Source organism: Nannobrachium achirus (genome assembly GCF_963921795.1).
Source record: "Nannobrachium achirus genome assembly, chromosome: 2".
Classification (NCBI taxonomy): Eukaryota; Metazoa; Chordata; class Actinopteri; order Myctophiformes; family Myctophidae; genus Nannobrachium; species Nannobrachium achirus.
The window spans coordinates 21482204-21505615 of NC_137811.1; the positions used below are offsets into that span (position 1 = coordinate 21482204).

The 23412-nt window shown below is 43.5% G+C and overlaps 2 protein-coding genes across 2 annotated transcripts in view; one reads left to right on the forward strand and one right to left on the reverse strand.

Moving 5' to 3' along the window:
- Window positions 1-532: 532 nt before the first annotated feature.
- LOC308297144 (CMP-N-acetylneuraminate-beta-1,4-galactoside alpha-2,3-sialyltransferase-like) lies at window positions 533-11778 on the reverse strand (the record flags this gene model as incomplete). The annotated part of the gene is made up of 3 exons (XM_080740561.1): window positions 533-617; window positions 10431-10661; window positions 11039-11778. The coding sequence occupies 3 exons, from the start codon at window positions 11776-11778 to the stop codon at window positions 533-535; spliced, it is 1056 nt and encodes a 351-aa protein (XP_080596687.1).
- Window positions 11779-20975: 9197 nt separating this feature from the next.
- Window positions 20976-23412, forward strand: part of LOC308297155 (tumor necrosis factor receptor superfamily member 11B-like) — a gene marked incomplete at both ends in the record, with an annotated part of 43918 nt that continues 41481 nt past the window's right edge. Inside the window, one exon of the mRNA XM_080740571.1 lies at window positions 20976-21026. Coding sequence (XP_080596697.1) covers window positions 20976-21026 — 51 coding nt within the window. The remainder of the gene's footprint in view (window positions 21027-23412) is intronic.

Below are 23412 nucleotides of genomic sequence, written 5' to 3' on the forward strand. Positions count from 1 at the left end.
GTGCGTGCGTGCTAAGGCCCACATGATGGTCCCACATATAGCAGTCCATGTTTTAAAATATTTTTCAACAGAAGAAAAAGTATTTATACTAATGGTTAGATTTGTTGTTGTATACTTTACATTATTATAATATTACGTGTTACATGTATACAGTATAATCATATCATAATATTATATATTTTGTAATTAGTTTTCCTACTTTTTCACCTTGTGAGGTGGGGGGGGGGAAAGTTAGAGGACGGAGCGAGATGAGAGGCTTGAGAGCGGAACTCAGTTTCCCACCATATTTCCCCGTGGCATGCGCTTTATTTTTAACCTCATAGTTATTTTATTGAAGTGTAACTGAGGTCTCCAGGGGTGAGACCTCGAAGCCGTACAGTGTGTGTACAGTAGTTGTACAGAGAGAGGCCTATCTTTACCTTGGCCCCGGGCCACTGTAGATTGTGGCCGGTGACTAGGAACCTCTCTGCCACGCGCGCTCGTTTTGGACGGTAAACATCGGGGGCACAAAAACAGACATTCAGGATTCTTCTCATGAAACGATGTCGACAAACAGGAGGAAAACAGGCAGCCGCCTCTGGTCTGTTGACTCTTGCTTGACCGTCACTTTCCCCCGCCTGGTGGCAAAATGGGCTCAAAGTGTTGTAGAAATAAGTCCTTGTAGTTAATCTCTCAAGTTTGTTTTAAGATGCGTGTTACAGATTTTGGCACTTTCCCGTCACAGAATTGTCCAGATAATGGTTCATTCAGACTGGAAAATATATGAAATCTATCCCCAGACCTATCTGGTTATTCCTGTGTAATGCTACAGTGCACTTGACTTTATGGACCTCATAAATATCTGCTGCCATGGATTCCCAGTTTTAACCTAAATATCTATTGTGCATAGTCCATGGTCTAGTTCACAGCAGCAACATTTATGATGGCTTAGGGATTCGGTATCGCGTTTCTTATTCAAAACAATACATGGGTTGTTTCAGGAACATCAACTTCAGGCTACTTTAATTACACAATCTCTCTCTCTCTCTCTTTTGCCTGATAAGAGCTGATTTTGAAACACATTGACTTAACAAATGTATGTGGCATTGCCAGCCAGGCAGCGCATAGCTTATGATCTTATCAACAGGAATGTTAAATATTTCTTTTTCTGCATGTTAATTCAGTACAGTGCACCGTGCCAGGAGCTCTCAAGGTTGGTCAGAAACTGGCGAAACATGGGAAGTATTACACTGACAAGGGATATTCCGGTAGGCCTACCTAATGTTTTAGTGGTTTTTGTTTGTTTGTTTTGTTTTAGGTTTTTAAGGACCAGTTTTTACAAAAAACAGAATCAGCAATAAACAACAGAATCAGTTGTATGAGGACCAGTGAATGCAGTAAAGCCTGATTTTTTGCTTCAGCGTCAAAGTGTTGTGTGTCATGTCCAGGGGTCATGATGTCCCGCTGTCCGAGACAAAGACTTGGCCTTGTCCGTAGCCGCCGACGTGGTGGTCCGGGCACGCTAGGCTGCAATGTCAGCCTGCAGCGTGCCACAGGTTCGAGTCCTGTTCGGCTGTTCCCGACAACCTTTGCTGTGTGTCACTATATCTCTCTCCCCATTTCCTGTCAGTCTACTGTCCTATCAATAAAGGCATAAAAAAAAGAAAAAATTATAGCATATTTAGCCCACATGATAAGACTCACTGTATACTGAAAATGACTGCTGCTCATTTTATACCATACTGTGATTTGTTTGATTTTTGAGGGATCAGTCTTTGGATTTTGTTCATTTCAATATGGTATGAAAATGTGCTTGCAGGGTTGATTGATTGATTGATTGATTGATTGATTGATTGATTGATTGATTGATTGATTGATTGAATATTGAATTTATTAGAAGTTCGCATAGTAAAAGCACAGGACAGGACAGTCCAGATACAAGGTCTACTAATTTAAGCCCAATAAAGCATTATGGCTTCTTTACATTGGGCTCCTTTTGTACTCAATTCATAGACATTAAATGACAGACAATGACAAATATACACAGAACTAATGCAGACATGAACCTTCTTTGAGATAGGTAATCAAAGATGCCAAATATAACATGTGCATATAAGGTTTTAGTCCAAGTTACGTTATTGTTACAATTTATGCATTTGTACACTTTCTAATACTCAGCTTGATGTTTAAAGTGTGCCGTACGTAACAATTGAGTTACATCCATGACTTCTTAACCGCCTAATTATGTTTTCCAATATAGACTCAATTATCCAGGTAGGTTTGGTAATGTTATAATAATGACTTCATTGAAGGACTTTGTGCATGTGGAGCGAGACAAACCACCTCCGTCTAAGATGCTATAGCAAGACCTAGGAGATGGTGGTGGTCTACCGCACAACCTCCGCTCCCCGGCACCATCAATGGGGAGGTTGTTCCTAGGAGTGCACCTGAACAGGTCGTTGGACTGGTCTGACAACTGCGCTCTGAAGACAATGACATACTGTATTTTGGTACAGGTATGGTCCTTTGTATAGGGCATTCACCAAATATTAGTATATTCGAATATTCGAATATCAAAGTCACTATTCGACGTTGTTCACCGAATTCGAATATTCTTTTTTTTTTCTCTCTCTTTAAAAAATATATAGTTTATAAAACTTGGCTGAATAGGAAGTCACAAGAATGAGTTGTCAATGCCCCTGGTGGATGAATTTGTTAATGCTCTATACCAGGGGTTCTCAAACCTTTTTAGGCCGTGACCCCCAAAATAAACATATTTGAACTGGGGACCCCCACCCTGACAAGCACTTGGAATTGTAGGTATTACATTTAATGTGACTCGGTTCTGCAGATAAATATTGTGAAAATAGCGGATCAACATGCTCACAACGCCTCGCGTTGCGAGGCGTTGTGAGCTTGTAGATCGGCTATTTTCACAATGTTTCTCCTCTTGCTTACTTAATATTTGACAGTTTGGCCAGTCCTGTCGAATATTCGAATACTTGAATGCCCTACTTTGTACTATACTATACATATTATAGGTTATTCTACAGTATTTATAATAGTGTAGGGTAAGGATTAGGGATGGAGCTTGAAACTCGAGCCCATTAAAAACCCGATAAATTTATTTTGGCTTGCCGAGCCTGTTATCCAGCATAGCGGCGCATGATTTCATGTATAAACAGTCAAGACGAGAGGCGATCAAGAAATAAATCTAATCACCCACGATGGCACAAACACTTCTGTCTAAAAGTGATACCTGTCAACCAGTGCTGCCTGGGGAAGCAAAATTACTCTTTTAAAGTGACGGTACACTACACACATTAACCAGCTAACAGTTTCTTCAATATTATTTTCCAAAAGTAGCCTAAAGCTTTTCTAAATAGGAGATTAGTCCTATGGGTCCTGGCTCATCATTAAAATGTAATTATACTTGCCATAAAATCACGCAAAGTGGTACACAGTAATTCTACAGTCATGTCATCAAACTGCATCTGTCCCATTTCCCATATTCCCTCCTTATTGGCTACCATTGCCTTCTAAAGTTTGTGTATGCGACCTGACGGTCGCTTATCTCCCGATTTAGGGAGTCTTACTGATTATACTTTTGCCATGTTGGGACCATGCGCCCATAACAAAACGGTGACTCCTTTTGGATCCTAACCCATAATTGTAAGAAACACTCCTCTAAACCACAACATTTTTTGACTGACTACTGTCAGATGCAGGGAATGCGGTGAGTCGTACCACACCAGGCAATCCAGCATGCATGCTCTGATGTCCTGGGATGATCCTTGAGTGCGTTGCTTCCGATACCATGTACAGTAGGATGCGTGCCTGCGTGCCTGCGTGTGAGCGTGCAAGCATGTGTATGTGTGCATGCGTGTATTTTGGCATGGTTCCCATCTACTGTAACAATTTTTTTGGAAACCCCACAAGAGAAAACAGCTAGGGAGACCACATCAGCTGCCCGTGGAAATCCAGGGATTCTCACCGGTGTTATTGCTTCTCTCGAGGTCATTTAATGTGACTCACTGCTTTGCCTGGCAATGCTTCCAACAACGCTGGGCAGAGAAGGTCTGCCTGCCTGTGTCTCTCCTTTCTTTGGTTTAATCTCTGTTTCCCCAGTCTCCTTCTCCTTATTAGCCTTTCTATCTTGCTAGCTATCATTCTGGACTCTCTCTCTCACAGGTATCAAACAGATCAAGCCATATGAGCAGGTAGACCACATGACATGCCCCCGAAAATGTCTTTTGGTAGGGTAAGGGTAAGTGATTTCATTTAATTCAAATAATAACAAAATGGGTCTATGTACTAGTAGTAGTTGCTATAGTGTTTGGTCCATTTTTGGACGGCCCTTGATCATGCCTGCTCGCTTGATCATGATTGGAGGAAGGCCCCCGCCTGTCACCTTACATAAAAACTGAAACTGAAAGTGAAGTCACTTACCCTACCTTTAAAATATAAAGATTGTCACCCCGCCTCTTTATTTGTTTTATCAGAATTCAGAATATGAAAAGAAATCTAAAATGTAGGAGTGGTTTCTAAAATGGAGGAGTGGTTTCTAAAATGGAGGAGTGGTTTCTAAAATGTAGGAGTGAATAGATAAGCCACCTCACGCCAAACTAATGGTACGCCGGGAGCAAATATATAATGAGTGGCGCCAAATATTTCTTTTCTACACAGAAACGGGAAGAACACAGAAATAGCTACAGAGACAGCAGAAAGCTCTGAATCCACAAGCCTATGGCCAAATTGAACCATAGCATTGCTCCCTATCACAAGTGACTCATTGATATAATATATATTTATAGAAAAAGTGATTTTGGGTTTCATGACCCTTTAAGGTGACTTGATTGATTGACATCAAGGGCCTGTCAGTTGTTCCCTTCATGGCTTCTAGAGTAGGCAAACCCCTTTGTTTTCAAGAGTCAGCAGCATTAAAACGAACCTGCCACTTCCATACAGAATGGGATGAAGACTTTTCCCCCCACTATTTGCCATTTCAAGTTTGTTTGTCTTATATGTGCCGCTGTTCCAAAGCCCCCTCAGATACATTGGGCACGTAGATCATGTTGAGCTGGTCATTTTAGAAGTATATCTCTCAATCAAAAAAAGGTGGGCACTGCTGGTGGCCAGCAGGGGCGTCACAAGGGGTAGGAAAGTGGGACTGAGTTACTGGGGCCCAAGGTGGAGGGGCCCTAATAACTTTATCTGTTGAAAAATAGCAGATATACAAGCTCACAGCGCGGCACCGAGTGCCGCGCTGCGAGCTTGTAGATCTGCTATTTTTGAAAAGTTGTGAAAATGTGTGAAAATCTTTGAATATATGTATTTTTTAAGCGAACATTTCTAACTCAAATTTTGCTTCTGGGGGTCCCTGGAACTAAATATTTTGAGATCGGGGTCCGTGGCCAAATACATATCATCTTGGGGGTCCTTGACATAGGTTTCTTGTACACATTCTCACGATTTTTCAAAAATAGCAGTGCTGTGAGCTTGTATATCTGCTATTTTTCAATAGTTAACATTCATGGGGGGCCCGCAGTGAATCCTTGTACCCAGGGCCCAGAATTTGGTGTGACGCCCCTGGTGGCCAGCATTCCCAGTGTTACTCTTTAGCTATCCATGCCCCCATATCGATCACTTCAATATCCTGTTGAGGCTTCCTTCCATCAGGCAGCCAAACGAACAGTTGTCCACTGTGATTTACATCTGAGGGGCCCACGCTATGAGAGAGATATAAAACACAGTGAAATCAGAACCGTGAGGTGGACCGCAGGACAGACAGGCAGAACATGAGAAGGTAAGACAACCTGACGTGGCAAAACGGTGCTCTTTTAACAGAGGTTACAACGGGGTGGTCGGGGGGGGGGGGGGGGGGGGGGGGGTGCTCTGGTTTAATCTCGCCCCAGTGGCTTACAACAGAGGTTCTCAAACATTTTTTGGTCTCGGGTCACCCCTCTAAATGACCTTTTCATCCACGGCAGCCCCGAATTACACTGTTTCTTTACATACAGTCCCTTACATTTATGTCAAATATGTAAATCCTTCCCCCTTAGATACAATATGTCACGAGAAAAACTTGAGAGAATATCTGTTTCCGTTAGGACAGATCAAAAATAACTTTTCTACTTGGCGTTTAGCCACCTAAACCCCAGCATCCCTATTCTGGGGAGAACATTCAGCAAAAATACACAATCTACAAGCTCACAGCGCGTCACAACGTGTCACTTGTATATCTGTTATTTTTGGTGTACTGCAGGCTGAAGAAGGTCGCACCAAGTACAGAGTAACTCAGATCTGTTTCACTAAGTATAAGGTGGTTAAACTGAAGTGATATTGATTAATTCCAAATATTATCAAAGCATTCTGGCACCCCTGTACTTGCATCACGGCACCCACTTTGAGAAACCCTGGCTTATACAACAACCCTAAATTGACCTTTTGAGAAAAGCATGAGGAGGGCACGTCGTTTCTTTTCTTTTATTTAAAGTTGGTTCATGGCTCTCTCTTAAACAGCCAGAGAGCTATTCAGACTTAAATGGCCAATTTACTCAAACTATCACTGTGGAAGCTCAGCTTAATCCCAGAAGGGCTTCACCGTGTACTGGGTGGAGTCCCAGAACACGGTGCCAAAACGTGTGTGAACCTATGACCTTCCGAGCAGAACAAGAGCGCATCTCCCGTATACCCTTTATATCATCATGTTTACAGTATTCCTGCTATACAGTAGTGTACGGTAGGCAAGATGTCAATCGACAAAGCGAGGGGAACGGCGTGCAGTGAAGGTCACGGTGTGGAATGTATGACATTGCGAGCAGCACTCTGCATTTCCTTCCAGGCACGTGCACACATATAGACATCAAAGGGGGCTTGAGCCCCTGCCCTTTTATCCTTCTGTAAAAAGTGCCCTCTCCAGACCATGAATGCGGTTTTTACTATGGTGAAAGACATGCAAATGCCCTCTTTCCATGCCATACCTGAAGGTGGCATTCAAGTGAATTGCCTTGTCCAAAGTATCCTGAACTCGAATGCAGCGTCTTATTGCGACCGTCAGGTCGCATTTACTACCAAAACCTCCACCGGCTGTCTGTCAGTCAGTCAGTCTGTCCGTCATGTCACACTTTTCCCCAACTCATATCTCCGCCACCGTTGCCCCAAGACATGCCACACTTTGCACACACACTCCTTGCCTGCCAATCCACAACCTCCACCTCTCACGTCATACGGGCAGCCATAGTTACACCTGGAATAAAGGGGCAATTCTCACCAGGGAAGAGAGCATTCCCCACTAGCTGAGTATCTTAAGATGGTTGGATGTGATGATAAGCTATACGCTTAGTTGATCCTGGCGATAAGGTCTGAGTCGAGGAATGCTCTCTTCCCTGGTGAGAATTGCCCCTTTATATAGGGCTTGTTTGTGTATTGTATGACATCACGCCACATCATCAGCTGTGGACTCTGTGATGTCATCGTATCTCCATATATGGCCATCTCCGTATATGGAGATATAAGTCGTCCATGCCCAAGTATGGGCTGGTGAGGTCAGACTTTGTGTGATGCGTAGGTTATCTCCATATATGGAGATTCAACATTCCAGGTGTAACTATGGCTGCCCGTATGACGTGAGAGGTGGAGGTTGTGATATTTGTGGAGATAAGCGACCAACGGTCGCTTATCTCCCGATTAGGGAGTCTTACTGGTTTTGAAAGAATTGCCCTCTCTGTGTAGAAATCCACGCTGTACGCCACGTCTCCAGTATTGACTTGATTATATGCTTAGTTCGGTGTGGTATCAAGAACCAAAAATAGCCGACCTCCAAGCTCACAACGCGTCGCAGCGCGACGCGTTGTGAGCTTGGAGGTCTGCTATTTTCGATATTTCCACCAAAATGCTCTTTTAGAGATTTCAGCCCCTGCCTCTCTAACATTCTCTGCACATCCCTGTTTCCTTCCAACCTTTTCATGGATAAAATGATGTACAAAAATGAGAGACCAATGCGACCACACCCAGAGCCATTGATGTCGGTCCACGTCTCTGTTTGGTTCAGGGACGATCCTGTGTGTTGTTGTGCTTGGATTCTCTCTCTGACTGTTTTCTCTCTCATCTCTCTCCCTCTCACGGGCCATCGTCGTCAAAAAAGCAGAAGGCAGTTGCCTGAGGCCGCCGGGCAGTTAGTTGTTGGTCGGTTCCCATTTCCATTCATTTGTTTATGAGATCTGTTATGGAAATGACAGGGATTTGGTTGGATTCCCTAGCTTGAAACACACATATTTACATACCGCTGTTGTCGGGTGGAAACCTTGTATGTCCAAAACCGTTCGTTTTGTATTCATTATTTTAAAAATGATTAAAAGTGGTGAAAATAGTCGATCTACATGCACACAACGCGTCGCACCGCGAGGCGTTGTGTGCTTGTAGATCTGCTGTTTTCACTATTTTTGTGCGACAGTCTTGTATGATGAAGCAGGGAATTTACTTTACGAAAAAAACATACAGATTTGAAACAGATACAAGGTTTCTGCCCGACATCAAAGATACACATTGCACACACACACACACACACACACACACACACACACACACACACACACACACACACACACACACACAGACACACACACACACACACACACACACACACACACACACGCGCACCTGCACAGAAACAACGTAAGCATTCACCGACTCTGAAACTAGCAATAATTACACAGGTGATACTGACAAACACAGCAAAGCACACAACAGTGTAACTGTAGGGATGTGGATGTGAACAATGGTCACCCAGGGGTGGTGAGAGATCCGCTCTATCTTCCTGTGGAGTATGCAAACATACATGGCAACAAGAGCTCCACCCAGAATTCTGGGCCCTGGGTACAAGGATTCACTGCGGGCCCCCCATGAATGTTAACTATTGAAAAATAGCAGATCTACAAGCTCGCAGCGCGGCACACAACGCCTCGCGGTGCGAGGTGTTGTGTGCTTGTAGATCGGCTGTTTTCACTAGTTTAACTCATTTTTAAAATGATAAATACAAAACGAACGGTTTTGGACATACAAGGTTTTCACCCGACAACGACAATATAATATAATTAATTATACATATAATGCATGAAGCTCAACCAATTCTCCAGCTAGCACCACTCCCAAATGTTTTTCCACCAGTTTCCAATTGCACCTCATTGGCTAAGGGCCCTGGCCTTTGTACTGTCGGGGAGAAATTGATAGATAAATGAATAATGAGGATAACATACGTGTGCTCACTTTCAGCGAGCCCACAATTAGTGGCCTCCGCCCCCAATGGCTTGGCCACTAATAAAAAATAAAACAAATACAAAAAAAGAAAGAAAAGAAAAAACAATGTTGGAGTATAATATGACATTACCAAATAATGACATTACATTTCTGAAGGCGTTTTCCATTGGGCTCTGACCGGACAAATCCAGATATAGGAGCTATACCGCTCAAAATCTAGCCTATAAAAGATGTAATAAAAATAAAAACATACGAAAAAATAAGAATTCAAATTTATATTGGAATATAATAACACTAAAAAAGATGCAATTGGCAAGTGGGGTTGCTGTGGTTGCTGATGTGACTATATTCTGCAGTAAACTAACTGTCATGTGAAGCTCGACCAATTGATTCCCTATTGATTCCCACTCCCTTTGATTCCCTACTGTGTGGGTTCCGCTCCTGGTCTCAATCTCACTGAATCTCAAAAACACTGTGACATCAGATCAGAACTATCTTATGTTTTGTCATGGTGGCCATGTTGGAATTCAAGATGTCAAATCCTTTGGTCAGATCTCTTGGATCCGGCATTTTTTGAGTGGTGCAAACCGCTCCTATATTCCACGGACCAAGCAAAAGATGTTCTGTCCATGATGTCACGCGTTAGCCTTAGGCACAGACCAATCAAAAGCTGTTCTGTCCATGATGTCTATGACGTCACGTGTTGGCCAAAAACACGGACCAAACAAACCGCTCAATTTGCACGAGTGCGATTTTGGAATTTAGCGCACAAAGATTTCACACTTTCTGCTGGAAGTGAACTTTTTCAAATATTTACCTGACTATAATTTGCCTGTCCTGCTTGGTCCAGGGGAAAAAAAAATACTTGTGTAAATGGTTGATGCATTCAAATGTGTCGGTAGGCTATCGAACAAAAATGTTGTGCTTCTTGCACTTTACTGGTAATAAAATGCTTTGAAAACTGACACTATTGTGTTGGGTGGTGGGTCTATGATGGACTTTAATGCTTTTTAATTAGTTTTATATATGTTTATACTTTTATTTTGTATGATTGATTAAATGTATGTATGTTTCAAATGTATGTTTTTAAATGTATGTACTGTTTTTATATGAGGACCCCAGGAAGACTAGCTGTGCTTTAGGGCACAGCTAATGGGGATCCTAACGAATAAGCAATAACCAAAAAGACCCACCCGCAGCAAGGGCGAGCTCCCAGAGTGTCCACGACCGTGGACGCGTCCTCCCCCCACACCGCGCCCCCACCGTTGTGCTCAAACTCGTTGGGGAAAACGCGAACGCAGCATCTCACCATGCAGCGTCGCACCGTCTTCCCGTGAGGACACCAGGACGGGAGGACGGAGTGGTTAGCATCACGAGCGTCGCTCCGTCCTCCCGTGAGGACGACGGGCGTCCTCAGGGGAAGACTGTGCGTCCACACATTAGCATTACACCAGGTTAGCATCACCAGGTTAGCATCATCGTGTCTCGAGTGTAGTGTCTCGTCCGGGGAGAGGCCGCGTCTAATCTGCGTTCTGTCCGCGGAGCAGACGCGTCTAATCCGTGGGCTGACGTGTCTGCGGTCGAGGACACTCTGGGAGCTCGCCCTTCCTCCCCACCCGTATAGGTGATACCCTGGTTGCTCTTAATCAGGATGGTGGTCCCTGGGTCAAAATCTGTTGAAAACCCCTAGTCGATGATGCCCATGGTCAGGTCCTGGATGGCTCCAGCATTCAAAACTTTTGCCAGAAACTGCTTTTCTTTCACTATGTTATGACTAGTGCTCTTTACTGTCATTTCTGACATTTTCAGGTCGCCGTAGTAATACAAGCGAGCGTCGGGGTCGCTCATGTTGTAGCCAAAACCAGCCACAGACACTTGGTCACAGTTGTGGAGGGCCATCGTTATGGCAACTACCCCCGTGGTGGGAATATTGCCCCTAACTGGCCAACCAAGCCAGTGGGACGGAAATCCGATGAGCTTGAAAGCGGTCTCTCTGATGAAGTAGGGGTTGAGGATTCGCATGTCTGCCGGTTCTCTAGGTACATGCTGTGCCACTGACTTCCAGTGCTCCGTATCAGGTAGCGTTTCGTTGAAGACCATGTGTCGGAACCACTCAAGGTCCGTAGCTTTAAAGGCCAAGAGGACAAACAGCGACTGGCTCTCTATCTCCTCCATCTTCTTGGGACAGCTTTCGGGGTACAGGATGCGGATGGTGGTCTTGGATCCCACGTCTGTCTCGTAGCCTTTCACCGGAGCTGCGTTCAACCGCACAACGACATCAAACGTATCGATCGTCTGGCCCAAGGACTTATTGGTCAGGATTCCTCCGCTCCCCACGACGATGCATCGTTTTTTTAAACCGTCCAACTCCTCCCCTAAACTGTAGTTGTTTGTAGCTGACAGAATATCCTCTACGATCTTCTCATGTGATTTGATTCCAAACGGAAGGACGTAATCACTGATGCAGCGGAATTGTTTAAAGGTTCGATCGAGGAACATGGGAGATGGTGCAGAACCAAATCCTGGGAACAGCGTGGCCATCCTGCAAACTGCAAAGCCAGGCATGCAGTCACCTGTAGGCCTACTCCTTTCATCGCAATCATACGTAAACCAGAAGTATGCCAAGACACCCAGGGAGAGAATTAAACAAATCCCCAGCGCCAGGAGAATGGTCAGCAAGGCCCTCCTGTGCATGGTGCCTTGAAGCACTGGAGCCGTTACAGAGAGCGCCCCCTCTGGTGATGAAGTTGCACAGTATTTAGGTGTTATGCCAGCTGTCATTATGGCAGGTCACACCGAATTTAATTTCTGGAGAAAATTAATTCCTCTCAAACCTCATTAATTCAGAATACAATAGTTGCACCCTAAAACAGTTTGGTCCCATACGTGTCTCTGTCCTCTCTGTAAATTACTACTAAGAAAGGACTGTTATTCAAAGGTTGGAACTAGGACCCGCCACAGTGGTGTCCGACCGGACTTAAACCGGGATATTTAACGATATGGTCAAGGTAGTCAAAGGTTTGTGCGGTACAAAGATATCTGGGTTGTAAGGCCAAGTATCTTGGGAACTGAATATGAGTTGGTTGAGGTTGGAGTGTCCTTGAAGATCCGTGGATAGTCTTGCTAGTAGAGTTGGAGATTCTCGGGTGCGATGGTTGAATCTGAGATACCATGGGAATGAGGACTTCTTTTATACCCGCAGTGGTTGAGTCATTCTTGGTGATGTCATGATGACGAGTCAGGGTGGTTGAGTCATTCTTGGTGATGTCATGATGACAAGTCAGTCATATCCAATCTGGAGTCTGCATATATGGGCATCTCCATAGATGGGCATCTCCATATATGGGCATCTCCATATATAGGCATCCAGGGCTTAGTGAGGCCGGTGTCGAGATCTCCATATGTAGAGGTCCATGTAGGAGGGAACAAGCAAGATGATATAGAAAACCTTCGTAACAGTCGCCCCCTGTTACGAAGGTTTTCTATATCATCTTGCTTGCTCACTCAGTTGTTTGAATATAAAGCTGTCCAATTATGACATCACTGCCCTGCTGGCGTCACGGCACCTAGCCCAAATATGGAATTCCATACAGCTCCAGAGTCCAGACCATAGTTTTATATATTATTATCTAGAGCAGTGGTTCTCTACCTTTTCAGACCCCCAAAATAATCATATTCTAACTGGGGACCCCCCACCTGACAAGCACTAAGAGTTGAGGCATTACATTTTGTATAACACGGTTCTATTGTGAAAATAGCCGATCTACATGCTCACAACGCCTCGCAATGCGTTGTGAGCATATAGATCTGCAATTTTCACAATTTATGCCTCTAATATTTGACAGTTTGTCCAATGTTTAATTTGTCATTTTAGAGGTACTAGAAGCTCGGCCGCCCGAAGGCCAACTCGGGAACAATGTAAATAGGGGATGAATGCCCCGCCCTTTAATGCAAACCCCATTATACCTGTTGTCATAGGATCTGTTTTGACCATCTGTTTGCGTGTGTCCATTTATGCCCATATATGGGGATATCTGTCTGTCTACGTCCATTTTATGTCCATATATGGAGATCTCTGTAGGACCCGGTTTGACCATCTGTTTGCCTGTGTCCATTTATGCCCATATATGGAGTTATCTGTCTGTCTGCGTCCATTTTTGCCCATATATGGAGATCTCTGTAGGACCTGTATTGACCATCTGTTTGCCTGTGTCCATTTATGCTCATATATGGAGATATCTGTATCTGTCTGTCTGCATCCATTTCATGCCCATATATGGAGATCTCCGTATCTGTTTGTCTGTGTCCCTTTATTCCCATTATGGAGATCTCTGTATCTGTCTGTGCCTCCGACCGTTTTGACCATCTGTTTGCCTGTGTCCATTTATGCCCATATATGGAGATATCTGTATCTGTCTTTTTGCGTCCATTTTATGCCCATATATGGAGATCTTTGACCATCTGTTTGCCTGTGTCCATTTATGCTCATATATGGAGATATCCGTATCTGTCTGTCTGCATCCATTTTATGCCCATAAATGGAGATCTATGCAGACACAGTGCCGGTTCCGGAAAACCCTGATGTCAGACATCAGAATCCGAACCTTTCGTGCTGGTTCCAGAAAATCGCGTATCGGATCGGGTCGAGGCCGGGCACTGCACTACCTGCTGCGGCGGGGAACGCGCGTGCGGAATTTGAAATAGGGAATGAATGCCCCACCCTTTAATGCAAACTCCATTATACCTGTTGTCATAAGAGCCGTTTTGACCATGTTTGCCTGTGTCCTTTTATGCCCATATAGGAACATCAGAATACGTAACCATGGCGTTTTTTGTTGACTCATGTGGCGTACGTGATCTCAGAGCCTTTTATGATGTGATGTCACAATGAGTCAGCGATTGCGCCGATTTCCTCCGGAACAGCCTGATGTCAACAATCAGCCCCGCATAAGGAGATTCCGAACGCTTCGTGCCGGTTCGGGAAAACCGCGCGTCGGGTCGGGTTGAGGCGGGTGCCGAATCTGAAGCCGGTGGGACGAACGGTTCTCAAGATACGCGGATTACAGACAGACAGACAGACACACACGCAGACAGAGACTTCTCGCATTTATAGATAGATTAAAAAGTCCTTAATTGTCACTTTAGAAATGTGCAGATACCCTCTATACACTTAAACTTTATGTTGGTTTGTTTACTGTTGAGAGAGAAAACAATGTTGCACATTAAGTTAATCACCTGGGGACCCCCCCCCCACACTAATGTGGGGACCCCCCTGGGGGTCCCGACACACAGGTTGAGAACCACTGATCTAGAGCACTGTTTCCCAAGCAGTGGGTCGTGGGAGATTTAAAATGGGTCGCCAAAACATATTTTTTAAACAGTTTCCTCAGTTCCTTCCAAATTGTTTTTGCGAAATCACAGTAAAAACGTTGATTTCTACCCGATATTTGGTGATGTCAAGTGAAGCTTGACCAAAAGCTAAACTTTTTTGTTGTGCAGCCATACATCACTCAAAAAGTTTAAAAAGAGTGTTTCTGAGCAGGTCCAAACACATTATTGATGGAAAGATTATTATATTCCATATAGACAGTTTTCCCCAAAATATTAAAGTACTCGCACACAAGAAATGAGTCCACACCAGTGTAAATCCGTTTTCTGTTAGTTGTAATGAAAGAATAGTTCAGAGTTCAAATTGTACAGTACAGCAAGTACAGTAGAGCGAAATCACCCATCGTAGCTTCTCTGCCTATACAAAACATAATTTCACCGATATATGGAGTTACAGAATACATTAGTCACATTCTGATTGGACAATTAAACATAACAATGGATATCAGATGTTTTCGTGTTGTTGGGCCCAGTAGCAAGGCCAGATATCATGGCTTGGTAATATCATTTTGTTATCCTGTGTCCTGGGCATTATGACCTGCAGTGGACAGATCTCATCGTACATTAGGATGGCATTGACATTTAACACTGAAAATGATATCTATACCGTGTTAATCATAATAACAGGAACATTTTAATCAATTATCTTAACAATTATAAACTCCATTTACACCCTTGTAATCGATGGGTTTAATAGAAAGTCACTTCATGAATTCGGTCTTGTATTTATATTACATATTGTGATAATACTCCTGACTGATGGGACATTTTATGGCCAGCAAAAGTCAGTCCAGTTCTAGTCAGTATTATTACTTGCGCAAGCAGAGTGCACAAATATTGCGATCGGCTGGGTATGTACGTATCTCTGGCAACATCATCATGAACAGGCAATGAGGGACCAGTATTTCTGGTGATGCCAGTGGTGATGTCATTGGTCATAATTTATCAGTTCCTACGAAACAGTGTGGGCTCGCTTGTGACTATATTCTGCAGCGTGCTAACTGTCATGTGAAGCTCGACCAATACTCCAGCTAACACCACTCCCAGATTGTCCACGCCTCAATTGCACCTCATTGGCTAAGGGCCCTGCCTTTATACTGTCTGCGACGGAACTCACTATATATATAAATAATGCCGATAACATAGTGTTCTCGCCTTTCAGGCGAGCCCACAATTATTGTTGTCGGGCAGAAACCCTGTATTGCCATATTCCAACTCTTTATTCTTCGCCTGTAAATTAATACACTACTTCGTCATACTACTACAGTATGTCACACAAAAGTTGAAAATAGAAGACCGCAATGCGCTTGGGCTTGTAGATCAGCTATATTTGCCATTTTCGCAATGTTTTTAAAGCGAAAGTGGTTAAGTGTATGTGGGGGTTTTCATAAATACTGAAACCGGCGAAAAGTATTTCAAAATGTTTGCGGTTGAATTTGTTCACAGAGACCTATGTTTCCATTCAGGTTGAGCCTTTTTCTCATTCTGCTTATTCCGAAGCAGAGGAGATAAATCATGCTAGATTTTCACAAGAACCGACAGTATACACACCCATACCGTATAGACATAACATCTAATTCTCACAGGTCAGAGACGGCCAACAGCTCGTGAAAGTATGCCAGTTATAACAGCCTACGCCATAGTGATTTATGTGCTGGCATGCGGGTACGAGGGTGTTGCCTCGGTATGCATTGATGTGTGCGCGCATATGCGTGCGCGCGTGCGCGCGTCGGTCTTACTGCAGTAGTATATGGTTCACCTCCTGACACCCACTGTTTCCTCTGCTCGTACGCTAGGGACCTCACCACCGAGTCCTCCACGCGTCACAGAAGCCACGTGCATGTGTGTGTGTGTGTGTGTGTGTGTGTGTGTGTGTGTGTGCGTCCGTGTGTGTGTGTGTGTGTGTGTGTGTGTGTGTGTGTGTGTGTGTGTGTCTGTGTGTGTGTGTGTGTGTGTGTGTGTGTGTGTGTGTGTGTGTGTGTGTGCGTGTGCGTGCGCGTGCGTGTGCATGTGTGCGCGCGTGTGTGTGTGTGTGTTAGTGTGTGTGCATGCGTGCGTGCTCGCATGAGAAAGAAAGAATACTACTACTAGCATCTGTTGGGTCATTGTAGTGGTAATGCACTGACCTCATTGTTGAAGTGTGCCTATGTGTGTTTATGCTTGTGTGTGTGTTGTGTTCCGCCATCATTGTGGCGTGCCTCGGTTTTCCTCACTACTACGACTGGCAGTAAGTAGTAGTGTAGGTGGATGACCGTGTCATTTCTCTGACTTGCGTCCAGGCCTCGCGTGGTCTCTACGTCAGCAGTCGGCGACAGCACGTCACATCTTTGAACGCATGACCTTTTTTGGGGGGACGAATTGGAAAAGAAAGGGAAACTGGGAAATGAGATGGAGGAAGAGGCTTTTTTTTAGCTCAGACATCTGGCTTTGTCCAAGGTTTGTTGTACGTCCAGGGGTCACATTGGCCAAGCTTTGCGGGACGCTTAATGAAACGTATAAATAGCAGCGCTCACTTCACTCTAGGTGTGATTTTTTTGATTGACTTTTCGGCTGTCTTGTTTGCGTCGCAGCGTCGTGAATATGACTCTATATCATGAGTCTGTGGGAGTACCATTTTTATATGACAGGATATAGAGTCATAAAGCAGATTTAAGGATTTTAACCACTTAGGACCTGTATGCTTTGTTGATCGGAGTCCCCCAGAGGTCTATATACTACTAGGCCGCCCCCTTTTTTCCCCTCTATTAACATCTTTGCCAAAAAAAGCCGATCTATAAGCTCGCTGAGGCATATTGTGATCATCTATTTTTGGCAAATGTTCCCCCCAGATGAGGGATGCAGATGCTAGGGTTCAATGTGTTAATACATTGAAAACGTAACCACTTAAATCATAACAGCTCCGTAAAATATATCTCAAATAATAGCCAAAAATAAAAGCTCTACAAAAGCTTGTAGATTTGCTATTTTTGTGGAATGTTCGCCTATTATGACATGCCCTTGTCCAGGGACGCGTGCAGAGAATGTTAGAGAGGCAGGGGCTAAAATGTCTAAAGGGCCTTTTGGTGGAAATATCGAAAATATCGGCTATTTTCGGTGCTTGATACCACGCTGAACTAAGCATAATCAAGTCAATACTGGAGATAATGGCGTAATGGTATGGCTTTCATCATGGAAAGGAGGCATTTGCATTTCTTTCACCATAGTAAAAACAGCATTCATGGTCTGGAGAGGGCACTTTTTAAAGACGGAAAAAGGGGCCTTGAGCCCCTTTGACGTCTATGTGTGCACGTGCCTGCCCTTGTCGTTTGCTGTTTGTGTGCTGAGAGCACAACTTCTTCAGGCACCCTTTTCGTTTACGCGTGGTCCCTGTGACCTTTGACCTTCCAGGGCCTCGCAACAAGGAGGTAGCCTCGTAACCCTGATGGGTCTCGAGGACACTCGACGGATGATGAATGATGATGATGACATGGCCAGAACAGGGATGCGAGGGTTCATTCAGTTGGTTGAAGGTATATAGCGTGTCAATTTCTGTCATAACATAAAGCTGTAACGTGTGGTTATTCGGTGCTGTGTCTGCCATTATTGTTCATTCCTCTGTCTGCTATTTCAATTCTATATCTTGGATGGTCATTTTGTGAATTGGCCCGGTAAAGTCAACTCAAGGCAGGGACTCTGCAGTCACCGACCCAGATAGACTACCAATGGGCTATGAGTAATAGGATAATGCATAGGATAATTAGTATGAGTTCATGTACAATATTTTCCATGGAAATGTGCTTTTTTTCATATTACACAGTGGGGAGTGATAGGAAAGAATGGACGACATGCACATAATATCGTGAATTGGTTTCTTTCGAGCCCAAGAGGGGTTTAACTCAATATCACTGTCGGAAAACTACCACATTTAAAGGTGTTGAAGATTGTTTAATGTTTATTTTTTATTGTTCTGAGGAAAAAGGCCAATGCCGGGAAACAGTATACGCACTCTTACTCATTTGTGCGTGTTTCAACTGTGAATATCACGGGCATCCACGTCCATACTTTCCATATGAGTGAAATAACAAAGTACTACATGACATCTGTGGTTTTGAATATGCTGTTCAGAGTGGCTGGAGTCAATTAATTTCTGTTTGTTTTTTTCTGAAATGTAATCCACAACGCAACTGATACTTTATACTCTAAGTAAGTTGAAAAACAGTGCCGCACAGTAAATCAAACATCTGTCTCCAAGCGGATTTCAGGGACTCTCTAGGTTCCTTTATGGGGGTCTAAATCGACCCTTACAAGTCTGTAACTTTGACAGCATACAAATGGAACCAAGTTCCATTTGTACACTGTCAAAGTTAACGGGAGACCTTCAACTTTCAAAGTTTGAGAACCACTGCCTGCCTTAACAGGTTAAAATGGACTTGACAACCTGTGCCTTGGACTTTCCCTTCTTTGTTACTCTAATAAGATTGCTCATACTGCACTAATGCACATTGAATATGCATTTTTTCCCCTCCTTTTGTATAAGCATTTGAACCCCAGCGACATATTCTGAGAACTTTATCCAAAAATAGCCGATCTACAAGCTCACAACGCCTCGCTGTAGATCGGCTATTTTCGGCAAAGAGCTTTGGTGTAGAGGGGAAAAGGAGCAGACTAAGTACAGAGTGAAAGGTCAAGTATATTAAGTATTGACGGTTCAAGTGGTTAAATATCTGCAAACACAAATTGACATGAATCCAAAATACACTGATGATTGTGTTGTCAAACAATGAAAATATATGGAATCTATGAACAGGTTGCGGGGGTCCTTGCTTCATCTCTCTCTTGACTTAAGGGGTTCTTGGCCTGAAAACGTTGAAACTGAACTGAAAAACTAAAACTGAACTGAACAAATACTCACCACCCAAGAAACAGGGATTGATTGGCAGTTTATGAAACAAACCTTGGCGTACGGTATCACGGTTTAGAAACCGCTTTTGGGGTGTCATGTGTCTGGTTCTCACGTCGGTTCAATAATTCATAATATGACATGACGTGCCATAACAGTAGTAGATTCTGGGAGTGCAGGTCGCACATAGTATGTGTAATGTAATAATAATGTTAGACTGGTTCAAATAATCACATGTCAGTCATGGTGTTTGTGTTCTCAACAAAATCTGGCTGCATACCGCTGTTGTCGGATGGAAACCTTGTATGTCCAAAAGTGTTCGTTTTGTATTTATCATTTTAAAAAGGATTTAAACTAGTAAAAACAGCCGATCTACAAGCACACAACCCCTCGTGGTGTGAGGCGTTGTGTGCTTGTAGATCTGCTGTTTTCACTAGTTTTGTGCGACGGCCTTGTATGATGAAGCAGGGCTTTATTTTGCGGGGGGAAAAAAACGTAGGTTTCTGCCCGACAGTGATGATAAGTTACATAGAAAACATTTGTGTTTATTTTATTCACATTGACCGAAGCTTATGTTATATCGCGTGAATTCCCACGATGCCTTCTGGACATAATGGAAGTTTAAGCCTTTTGTTTAGGTCTTTGAGATCGTTGGGGATCATGTTTTGATGGCTAAAACGTTTACGAGAAGCATCTTTTGACATTGTCTGATGATGCGTGTCAGCTCAGGACATCTTTATGGAAATCATTTTCCGAGGAACTGGAGTGTGATCACGTCTCACGTTATGTTTTTTCAGTGGTCAGGAGGACTATGGAAATCATGATGCATGTTCCCATAGGGAAACCTCACATTTATTGTCCGTTTACAGTAAGCTGGAAATATATATGAGACTGAACAAGATTTCAGTTTTTTTATGAATCATCACCCAATGACCTGTGTGTTGTTGATGCATGCTGTGTGCTATACTCTGTCTTGGACTTTAAAACGTTCTAGTGCGTAAGCACAGTAGAAAATATAGAGAGGATGGATGCAAGAGTTTATTTATAGGGTTGGAGAGAGGGAGAGAGAGAGGGGGGGAGTGAGAGAGAGAGAGAGAGAGAGAGAGAGAGAGAGAGAGAGAGAGAGAGTGAGTGAGAGGGAGTGTGTGACTGAGAGAGAGGGAGAGAGAGAGAGAGAGGGGAGAGAGAGAGAGAGAGAGAGGTGGAGTGGGAGAGAGAGAGAGAGAGAGAGAGAGAGAGAGAGAGAGAGAGAGAGAGAGAGAGTGTGTGTGTGAGAGAGAGTGCCCACCCACCTTGACGGCATGTCCCACTCTGCATGTGCGCTCTCTCTCTCTCTCTCTCTCTCTCTCTCTCTCTCTCTCTCTCTCTCTCTCTCTCTCTCTCTCTCTCCTAACTACTGTATAAGTAGCTCTCCCTGATGGAGAGGACCATCACACCGCAGTACACTTTACTTTACGGAGGAAAGGACATCATGAGCGCTCGGATCATAGCGAAATCAAACCCGGCCATGAAACTCATAGTGGTGAGTAGATGATGATGATGATGATGGTGCGCTGACTGCATGCATGGCCGTTTATGACTGCAGGCGACCAGGGTGGAATGGTGTTTAATGATGTTTAATGGCTTTATTAGACTACTGTGACAATGAATTAGGCTATAATGCGAGACGGTTGTGTTGAACGGGATCTTGTCTGGTGTGTGCAATAGTAGACGCCGCGTTTATTCACGCGCTGTCAGTGCAGCACGCATTTTAGCAAATGGGATGTTGATGGTCTCTGACTAAGATATGTAGGCCTATTTTTGTTTGATTATGGAACGATACAGACACTTCAGGAAAAGCCTAATAATGCAACGAGGAACGTTATATAGCCTAGTTATTGTTATGCCATAGGGCCTATATGAGTGAATTTAAAACATGATCGAGCTATAATATTATATAGGCAGACTTTAATTGTTGATAGGGTAAAACAACAAGTAAATTCGTGCAAATTTGTCTTGGGTTTAATACACGATTTTATATTTATCCAATATTGTTTTAGTTTATCCACAATGTTCAGTTTATCATCGTTACAGTGGCCGTGATGGTGGCGTTTTATTCCTTCTTTTACATTTTGGTGTTAAGGACAATTACGCGTCGAAGTCCCTTGAAAACCTTCATTATTTTATTTATTTATTTTATCGAAAAGGAGCATCCCAGTCAGATGCGTTTTCACTCCAGCTGCCCAGATGCGCTAGATCAGTTTTCCAAACAGTGGGTCGGGACCCTCGTGTAGGTCACGGGACACATTTTTAAATGGGTCTCAATGTATTAAATTGTTTTTATTTAGGCCTACCTATTAGCAATTTTCAAAATATTTTCTGAAAACATTCCCCAAAAAGCTAAAGATTTCCATGATAATTTCAAAGAAATCAAAGAAATTACATGAATTAGAAAACAAACAGCCGATCTACAAGCTCACAGAGTGGCTGCCCTACTGCATGGTTGGGTCCCGGGCAAACTCTAATCTCCCTTCTGGGTCTCGAGCTGCAAAGGCCTACTAGATTATTTAATTTCCAGTATAGATCTATAATTATTCTCATTAGTGCTGTCACTGCTGTGTCTCCTCGGCATGTTAAAACATAGCCTGTGGTGCTGAAAACACACTTGATCAGTCAGGTGTGTTTTGCATGCTGTGCTGTTTGGAGCCGCCCAGGCTCAGCCTCAGGTTTGCATAATGTTGCTGTAGTAGAGATTCGTATCAGGACAGAAAAGAGATCATACTTTGCAGTGTGTGTGTGTGTGTGTGTGTGTGTGTGTGTGTGTGTGTGTGTGAAAACTACATGAAAACTGTTTCACTCCTGTACATATTTTTGTTTTGATTGTATTGTATTGTGTACACTTCTGCTTTGGCAATGTAAGCTATGTTTTCTCATGCTAATGAAGCCCTTTGAATTTGGGAGAGAGAGAGGGGGGGGGGGATAGACGGTGACAAATAGGCTATTGGCAAAATACCTTTGTATGGTGTGTTCGCTTACAGTGTCATGTGTTTGTGCAAGTGTGTTTATATAGTGGCACATAGCATGCTTCACTTGATGTGATGCATGTAGACAGTCAATTCATACAGTAGACTGGATGTACAGTTTGCTCATCACAGGCAATCCATCTGTCTGACCAGGCACGTGCACACATAGACATCAAAGGGGGCTTGAGCCTCTGCCCTTTTATCCGTCTGTAAAAAAGTGCCCTCTTCAGACCATGAATGCTGTTTTTACTCTTGGTGAAAGAAATGCAAATACCCTCCTTTCCATGCCATACCCGAAGGCAGCATTCAAGAGAATTGCCATGTCCAAACTCTTCTGAACTTGAACCAGCATCTTGTGTTGAGATAATTGGCCTCTCTTTGTTGAAAGCAAGCATCGAAAATAGCCGACCTCCAAGCTCACAACGCGTCGCAGTAGAAAATGGTATTTAGCAAAAAAGTTAGAAAATGTTTTGACCCATGTGTGGGTCTTCATCAGACCTGATGAAACGTCCCTTCTTACGTCCCTATAGTGCACGTAAAGAACTGTTGTTCAGCACCTGAATATTTTTATTTTTAGCTATAACCTTTAATTCTACAAGCTAGCCAGCAGTTGCCATTGCGAGGCTGAACTCAACATTAGAAAGTTCAGGTGTCAACCTAACCAACCTGGATATACTTGTCTCTGCAGGACTTTGTGCCGCAAACACAAGTGTTGATTAAATGTATTAACTAATCAATTAGTCATTCTTCCAGTTTGTAAACATCCACTCAAACAGCCCATCCTGGCAAACGGAGCTACTATAATATCCACTTCTGTGTACGGTAAAATCCTTAGTGTTAACGTTTCTATTGAGACTGTTACTGTAAGCCGTATTTTATACAGTAGCTTGGCAGCGTCCTCTAGTC